This window comes from Pollachius pollachius, assembly GCF_949987615.1.
Source record: "Pollachius pollachius genome assembly, chromosome: 3".
Lineage (NCBI taxonomy): Eukaryota > Metazoa > Chordata > Actinopteri > Gadiformes > Gadidae > Pollachius > Pollachius pollachius.
The window spans coordinates 11,648,063-11,657,370 of NC_136936.1; the positions used below are offsets into that span (position 1 = coordinate 11,648,063).

The following is a 9,308-nucleotide window of genomic DNA, read 5'->3' on the forward strand; positions in this document are numbered from 1 at the left end:
ACCAGATCCAGATCCAGATCCGTCTTCAGGGCTACATTTTGTAGTATCCTGTGGACCTTTGCTATCTGGTGTGTATGTCTTCTCCAGGAAAGTCAAGGTAGTTCCACTTGGGCCGGTAAGGTGATGTATCTCTACCTGGCCAGGTATGTTTAGGTGTTTCTACCACTTCTCCAGGTGAAGTAAATAGGTAGGAGTTCCTACCTATACAGGTAAGGTTCTTTGTTTCCACTTTTTCTCCAGGTAAGGCTAGGGGTTTCTGCCTGTAGAGGTAAGTTCAGGTGTTTCTACCTGTACAGGTGCATTCAAGTGATTCCACCTGAAAAGGCCAGTTCAGGTGTTACTCCCTCCTTTCCAGCTAGGGGTTTCTACCTGTACAGGTATATGCCTGGGTTTTTACCTGTACAGGTTCAGACGTTTCTTCCTTGCGAGCTGTAGTTAGCTCTTCCTGGCGAGGTTGATGTTAAGGGCTTCTACCTTTCCCGGTGAGGGTAGGTGTTGAGGGGTTTACCTCCCTGGGTGTGGTTAGCTCTCTACCTGGTGAGGTGAGCTCAGGTGTTCCTCACCTGGAGCCAAGCCTCAGTCGCGACTGTGCTGCTCACAGTGCCAGCGGTTGAAATCGATGTTGAACGCCACGATGCTGCCAGACGCCATGCCGGTCACAAGGGTCCTGGGAACAACATAAGGCATAGGAGAACATTGAACGAGCATTTTTAGAACTCTGTTTTTATATCTGAAGCAGCATTGTCTAGTCATTAGGTTGCTGTGCTTTGACACCCAGCTGAGGTTCTGGGTTTGCGTCTCAATGCCCACAGTCGGTTTGTAGGCATCATTGAGCAATTTGCCCTCTTACCCCTCCTGCTCCTAAATTACATGCTGATGTACTGTAAGTCACTTAGGTTAAAAGCATCTGCTAATATATATATATATATATATAGGACATAAACATGTGTATACAATATATATGTATATATGATTTACTTATTAATGAAGTGCTTTTAAGCACTATTGCAGTTCAAGAATGTACATGTTATTCCTCTGGTTCACACACACTGACGATCACCCAGGAAGGAAGGGTTAGGTATGTGTTCCACCGCTTGAAACCACATTTCCATGATTAAGAAACTCCTTTATTAAACTGTTGACAGGACCCTGTCTTGCTCTGCTTGGAGTGCGTGTGTCAGTGGATAGACATCTCTCTGTGCCTGTACGGAGCGTTTCCGTGCATAAGATCAGTTTAGTAAAAAAGGTCAAGAGCGGCGAGGTCATGGCGCGCCGCGGCGGAGGCTAATTATCCAGCTCCGGTGACCAGCTGAAGAGGTCCATTCAACTCCAGGCCGTCCAGCGAGTGCTTCTTATTGGCTCTTGTGCGCCCAGCTGGCCCTTCCCATTGGTCTTCCCCACACCCAGGAGTGTCTGGGGGCCCCAGCAGGAGCAGCTGATTTCACAGGGTCGCCTTAAACTGCTACACCCTGGGGGCCAAGTGTGGGGAACAATGAACAGAGAGGCAGCAGAAAGACCCTCTGTCCCTCTCGGACCAGGAGCACGGCCCTCGCCGCTGGGGCCTCTCACAGCCAGACCCAGGAGGACGAGGACGAGGACGACGAAAGGGAGGACAGAGGGGAGGGGGAGGAAGAGACGGAGAACGAAGTGGGGGAGGACAGAGGGGAGGAAGAGACGGAGAACGAAGTAGGGGAGGACAGAGGGGAGGAGGAGGAGGAGACGGAGAACGAAGTAGGGGAGGACGGAGCGAGGAGGAGGAAGAGACGGAGAACGAAGTAGGGGAGGACGGAGGCGAGGAGGAGGAAGAGACGGAGAACGAAGTAGGGGAGGACGGAGGGGAGGAGGAGGAAGAGACGGAGAACAAAGTAGGGGAGGACAGAGGGGAGGAGGAGGAAGAGACGGAGAACGAAGTAGGGGAGGACAGAGGCGAGGAGGAGGAAGAGACGGAGAACGAAGTAGGGGAGGACGGAGGGGAGGAGGAGGAAGAGACGGAGAACGAAGTAGGGGAGGACAGAGGGGAGGAGGAGGAAGAGACGGAGAACGAAGTAGGGGAGGACGGAGCGAGGAGGAGGAAGAGACGGAGAACGAAGTAGGGGAGGACGGAGCGAGGAGGAGGAAGAGACGGAGAACGAAGTAGGGGAGGACAGAGGGGAGGGGGAGGAAGAGACGGAGAACGAAGTAGGGGAGGACGGAGGGGAGGAGGAGGATGAAGGGGAGGATGGGGAGGAGGAGGAAAAGGAAGTGGTGGAAAAGGAGGAGCAGGATGATGAAGGAGAGGAGGAGAGGGAGGAGGAGGAGTAAGAGGAGGAGGAAGAGAATTCCGGAGACCTTAAATCAACTGAGATGTCATTTATTGGCGAGGCAGCGGCCTAGGAGCTGGCTCCCTTGGAGCTGGTTCACACTGTGCTGTAAGCCTGTCAATGTTTGGGGCCGGGGACAGCACTGAACTGATTACTGTTGTTTCTTAAATACGTGGATCATGTCATCTGAACACACACTGAATACACAGACAATGTCATCCATACACACACTTTGGATATTTACGTTAACATTGCTGCAATTCGCAAAGTGTGTATACATTTTCTGTACTTTCTGTTATTTGTACTGCTGTTCTGCACTTTCTGCTGTGAAATCCACATTTCCAATCTGGGATGAGTCAAGTTTCTAATCTTATCTGAAACCAACAGTGAGAGGGTACAGATTGGTTGGGTGGGGAGTGGGGACAGCTCTAGAGGGCGGAGCCCATGGTTCATTCTGGACATGATTGAATCCATGCAGGGTGACGTGATCCAGACATACCAGACTGCCCGGAAGCCAGGAGTCCACCTCCACCACAATGTGAAACAGTCACAGTCTCTGTCCAAACGTCATAGATAAACTAAACTCTACACTTCAAAATCAATTAAATGGAATCCATAACAAAAATGGGCAAGGTAGACTAGTGGCTGGCCAACCTGCTCCGTAATTGAATGTATCTGAATTCACTGCATAAAAGCCTCTGATAAATAACTAAATAAAAAAGTAAATTGAGGGGGAAAAGTACCCATCGGTTTATACAATAAAATAAGAAATCCATTCTACGCCTACTTTTTTATCTTTAAACAGCAGTAGGAGCTTGTGATTGGCTGATTTCATCCCAAATGAGAGGGAATTATACGCATGCCGCGGGAACCCTAGTCTCTATGGCAACAGTGGGTTCTATTTGAGGACCACCACTTGGGAACGCTCCGGGGTTCTAAAGGCATGCATGGAAATCCCCAGGAGATGCAAACAATCAACTTGCACTGACACACAAAGAAAAAAACACACACTCCTGGTAAACAAATCGATGTATAATTCAATGTCTGTTCTCGCTGTAACACATCATCTGTGTTGGCAGGATAGTCTAGAGGTGAGGGTATTTGCAAACCTAAATGTGTTTCAAACCATGTTCGTTGTTCAAACCTCCATGTCTGTGGTTTAAACTTCATTGCCTGTGGTTCAAACCTCAATGCCTGTGGTTCAAACCTCAATGCCTGTGGTTCAAACCTCAACGGCTGTGGTTCAAACCTCAACGGCTGTGGTTCAAACCTCAACGCCTGTGGTTCAAACCTCAACGCCTGTGGTTCAAACCTCAACGCCTGTGGTTCAAACCTCAACGGCTGTGGTTCAAACCTCAACGCCTGTGGTTCAAACCTCAACGGCTGTGGTTCAAACCTCAACGTCTGTGGTTCAAACCTCAACGTCTGTGGTTCAAACCTCAACGTCTGTGGTTCAAACCTCAACGCCTGTGGTTCAAACCTCAATGTCTGTGGTTCAAGCCTGTGGTTCAAACCTCAATATCTGTGGTTCAAACCTCATTCTCTGTGGTTCAAACCTCAACGCTTGTGGTTCAAACCTCAATCTCTGTTGTTCAAACCTCAATGTCTGTGAGCGGGCGGTGTGTTCCCTACCTCTGGTCATGTGACAGGTCCAGGGCTCGTATACCAGCGTCGCAGCCAGGGTAGACGTAGTGAAGTTTCAGATCACATGCCCTCCACACCTCCACCACCCCTCGGTCTCCCCCCGTCACCAGGTTCTGGCCGTCACTGCTCAGCAGGATGGCCTACGACGCGAACACACACCAACACACAGGCCTTATTACAAAAACCCACGATACTACACACACTAACACATGCCTTGTGGGTTGTCTTGTGTTGATGTGGGTCTAGGCTCGGTCTGGCCTTCTCCTCCCTTACTATCATAAAAACACCGCTCATACGCACTTGTGCGTTGTATGTTGTATGTCCTGGCACTCAATGTACGCACTTATTGTATCTTGTACATCCTGGCTCTTAATGTACGCAATTATTGTATCTTGTTCGTCCTGGCACTTAATGTACACACTCATTGTATCTTGTTCGTCCTGGCTATTAATGTACGCACTTATTGCATGTTGTACGTCTCGGCACTTAAAAATAGTACTTAGCATTGTGTAGCGTCTTATCCCAGCTCAATTTGTTGTAATGGGTTAACCTAGCAATTGTAAGTGCTTGGCACTTATTTTTTTTACCAAAAAAGCTATACAATCATATTGCTTGATGGGAGCAAAGCACACAAAGTGTGAATGTAGCGGGCTGTATTTCCAGACTAGCTTTTCCCGGACTCAAGTCGGATTCAGATGCTTAAATTAGGAAACATATTTCTCACGTCTTCCCTAACAGGGCCGTGTGCTTTGGGCTTCAGAGTTTAGGGTCAGCTTAAGGTTAGTGTTAGTGTTAATGTTATGCGTTAAAAATAAGTAAGAAATAATAATAATAATAAATTGGCCCATCCTTGTCTCACCCTGGTGGAGTCGGCCAGCTCCATGCTGGCGAGTAGTTTTCCGTTAATGCTGAAGGTACAGAAGTGCCCGGCCCCTGAGCACCCCTGGTAGCAGATGATGCAGTGACCCTCGCTGGACACAGTGATGAGGCGTGGGGCCCCGCAGCTGTCTGGCCCCTCAAGGGCCCGCAGAAGGTCCCCTGTGATGGTGTGCACTAAGCACGGTCCCTCTAAACAACCGTGTACAAACACACACACACACGTCCATAAAAACCAACACATAAATGCGTTCATTGAGTACCATTGAGTGGTGTCCAACAGGAAACAACACAGTTTGGATTCTGCCTCCAGGCATTAATTAAGTATATGGATTCTGCAAGCTAAGCTGTTTGGAATAAACTTCCAGAATTATCAGCTCAAAATCAACAACAGAGCTACATAAATTGTGTAATCCTTATCTGCTGAGTGATTGGTTAAAGTAGACGCAACCTAACCCAGTCTCTGAGAGCGGCTTGGATAAAATTTAAGACCGAAATATGAAGTGAAAAGAAATTTTATTTGAGAATAATTAACAGGCTAGAGCAGAGCAGCTAGCCCATACCTTTAGCTCCACTGTTCTGGACCAGAGCAGCTAGCCCATACCTTTAGCTCCACTGTTCTGGACCATACTACAGGAGCTAGCCTAACATATAGCTCCACTGTTCTGGTCCAGAGCAGAGCAGCTAGCCGATAACTTTAGCTCCACTGTTCTGGACCACAGCAGCTAGCCCATAGGGGGAGCGTATCTGTGTTCCCCGGGTCCTATGTTCCCCGGGTCCTATGTTCCCCGCTTTGTATGTGACCGGGGAACATAGGACCCTGTGAGCAAATCTTTTTTTCGTAGGATGGTAGGGGCAAGTACCGCCTTTTCCGCCTCTGATTCGCCTGTGATCGGTTAGAATGTCTCTCCTCCGATTGGTTATGGTTAGGGTTAGGGTTAGGTTTAGGGTTAACCCTCACCCTCACCCTAACCCTAACCCTAACCATAACCCTAAACCTGACCCTAACCCTTTGCACCCAGGGAACATAGGACCTGGGGAACATAGGGATGACCCCCCCCATAGGCCTACCTATAGCTCCACCAGAGCAGCTAGCCCATACCTTTAGCGCCACTGTTCTACACCAGGCCAGCTAGCCCATACCTTTAGCGCCACTGTTCTACACCAGGGCAGCTAGCCCATACCTGGGGGCCGCCTTCCATTCAGACATAATGCCATTCCGACATTGACGTCTAATTGTCGTAGTGGCAGCACTTCCATTGTTTTTGTTTTTCAAACGTCCCACCACTCTGACAATTTCTGTTTCCATGGTCGGAGTGGCGGTACTTTACTTTTATTAACTGATATGATTATTTCTTAGTTGCATGTGCTGTAGTGTCCTACACTGACATTCGTCATTGGTGATTGGGACAGATCCCGATTTTGAGTTGCGTGTCCCGAGTCCCAGCAAAAGCCTGTCGGTAAGCTAAAATGTCCTGGTTTCCACCATCCACTATGAAATGTCCCCTTTTGTCCGCGATTACATAGCCAATGGTCTTATTATAGCCCGATCATTAACTAAAAAACACATAGAAAGATTAAAGCATCCAGCATGTGATTTCAACAATATGAAAGGGCATACGCAACAGGGATAATCGCACAGTGGAATGTTGCGCGATTTAATCTGCACAGTGGAAAGCGCTGGCCGGAGATGTTTACTCATTTCAGAAGCAGGGAGATTACAAGACAAAAATAAATGTATAATTTGCTGTGTGCTGCCTGGCACTAATGCTCCCGTTGAACTGATCTTTATTCCATCATGAACAAACAATACTTGAACTGACGAGATGAACCGCACCGTTCCCACCTTATAGGCATTGCTGATCACAATTGTGGACAGGTGTCATCAAATTTTGATGACACCTGTCCACAATTCCACAGCAGCAGGCTGTCAGCAAACAAATCGATTTTGGAGCAAATTCACTCCTACAAATATGTGTAGGCTAATTTGAAGAGCGTTTGTCTCTGTGTTGAGGTCATGTTTTCGGAGCTCTACGAGGTTGACATCTTACACACACACACACACACACACACACACACACACACACACACACACACACACACACACACACACACACACACACACACACACACACACACACACACACACACACACACACACACACACACACACACTTTTATTGAATATTTACTGTGGAAACTTTTAGTGGAAACCTATAGGTAAAAAAAAAAAGGTCAGGGATATTGTATAACAGTCTATGTTTAACGGATTTCCCTTCTATGGGCAAAAACTGTTGGTTTATTTTTATTGATCCCCTTTGAGGATTTGTGTGGAAAGGGGCTGGTCTGTGGCAGGCTATATTCTCGCCTTTCTCCTTTTATAGCGCATTGTATTGCATTTGGGCCGATATGAAGTTAACTGCGCCTATTCCTTGATTCGTTCTGCCGCGGCACTCCAAACAACTAATTTCGTTCCAATGTTCGTCCAATCCACTCCAATAGTGGTCCTGCATTGAGTTTAATTCCAACTCTAACGAATAAATGGTCCAGTTTTAAGTTTCATACAATATTTATACATTCCCAGGGCATGTTAAATAAGTGCACGCCCTGCGCTCGTAACACACTTGTAAAATGCAGTCGTCAATTGATAGAATGGGTTATTTCATACATCATCATAACCAAAATTTGGAATTAATCAAATAAATTACAGATGAATAATACTGAAATGGCTACTTTTTGGTTGAACACATTTGAACGAAATATTTATGATCCCCCAATGTTGACCTGGAGTCGGCGCTACTGATTGATAGACTGTCGGAATGGCGGTACTGAAAGGTGTCGGAATGGGGTCATGTCGAAATGGCGGCATGTCGGAATGGCGGCATGTCGGAATGGCGGCATGTCTGACTGGCAGCATGTCTGAAAGGCAGCATTGTAACCCCCATACCTTTAGCTCCACTGTTCTACACCAGGGCAGCTAGCCCATAGCTTTAGTTCCACTGTTCTGGACCAGAGAAGTTGAACTAGCCCATAGCTTTAGCTCCACTGTTCTGGACCAGAGAAAATGAACTAGCCCATACCTTTAGCTCCACTGATGACAAGGCCCAGCTCGGCACACACTGCCACACACACCAGCTCGTGGTCGTGTCCCGTCAGCACTGCGCGAGGAGCAGGGAAGTCACCTGGAGGACGAGAACAATGTCTGAGCGATACGTTCCAAAAGAGGTCAAGTTAGATTGACAGAAGATATGAGCTATGCTGTTCCAACTCCCTGGCCAACAAGGTAGAAGGTCCAACATCCATGTCTAAAAAAAGTAAAAGTCATTATTTCTACTTGAATCAGATTACTTCTACGACTACTACCTACCTAAAAATAAGAGCAATCAGGCTTTATTTATTGTACCTTCCTAGAGTTTGATTCTCAGTGGTTTATCTGTGGCCACAAGGGGCTGGGTTTGACCCCCCAAGTCGATTACTATATAAAATGCCAAATGCCAACATTATTTCACCAAAAAAATAATAAAAGACAGATCTTCTGCGATAATATATATTTTGTAATAATTAGAAATCCTGGAAATGCACACATCCTGGGAATGACAAACATCTGGCAGCCGCAAGGTCTCCCTCTTACATTGTCATGTAAATTATGGGATGTCCAGCAATGCTAGCAAAGCCCCCGGATCCCATCCCACATGTCACATGATTGATGATGGATGGTGGGGGGGGTTAAGTCTACGTGATATGCTGGATGTATGTGTGTGTGTGTTGAGGGCACCTGGACTCTTTATAATGAGGACCAGGAGACCTCCGACCCAGACCTTCTGTTTGGATCAGACGGGGAAGAGGGGATAGCAGTTAAAGAAATACAAATAAATATTTATTTTAAGATTTGGTCATTTTACCAATTTGTTTTAGCAATCCATTTAATTTGGCAGGGATGCTGATGTGGGAAAAAAAAGGTAAGGACAATTTAATTTAAAAAAATGATTATGAAGTAAAGGTTAATCAAGAAGAAACTACGTATAATCATTTCATTTTTTTATTCCTTCATGTTTAAAGTGGCAGGGATTTCTTTGGAAGGGATGCTGGTTATAATAAAGATTATCAGTTACATTTTTTTTTCTTTTTAGGCTTAATTTTGTCATTATATAGTAATAGGGTTTGCATCGCACTCACAGTGCAATAATATACCAAAATAAGACACAAGGCAATCAAAAGCCATTTGAGACTCAAATATACTACAACTGAGGTGTTTATATATCTAATATGACTCCTTTGCAGCTATTTCAGAGCTTTTAACCTTCACACGACAGCCTGGCATTCCATGACCATAGCGAGTGTATGCTGGCGTGATGTATGACATCATAAAGACATCACAACATCCCCACAGGCCACCGTGTCCCACGGACGCCACCACGGACGCCATCAACACAGGAACACACACCATTGACGTCGTCATGGATACAACCGTGGCGAAAAACACTTCCT

General features: G+C 46.6%; 1 protein-coding gene across 1 annotated transcript in view; it reads right to left on the reverse strand.

Moving 5' to 3' along the window:
* Window positions 1-576: 576 nt before the first annotated feature.
* LOC307073270 (neurobeachin-like) overlaps window positions 577-9,308 on the reverse strand; it is a gene marked incomplete at both ends in the record, with an annotated part of 171,819 nt that continues 163,087 nt past the window's right edge. Inside the window, 4 exons of the mRNA XM_079732974.1 lie at window positions 577-667; window positions 3,933-4,084; window positions 4,804-5,012; window positions 7,901-8,002. Coding sequence (XP_079589100.1) covers window positions 577-667; window positions 3,933-4,084; window positions 4,804-5,012; window positions 7,901-8,002 — 554 coding nt within the window. The remainder of the gene's footprint in view (window positions 668-3,932; window positions 4,085-4,803; window positions 5,013-7,900; window positions 8,003-9,308) is intronic.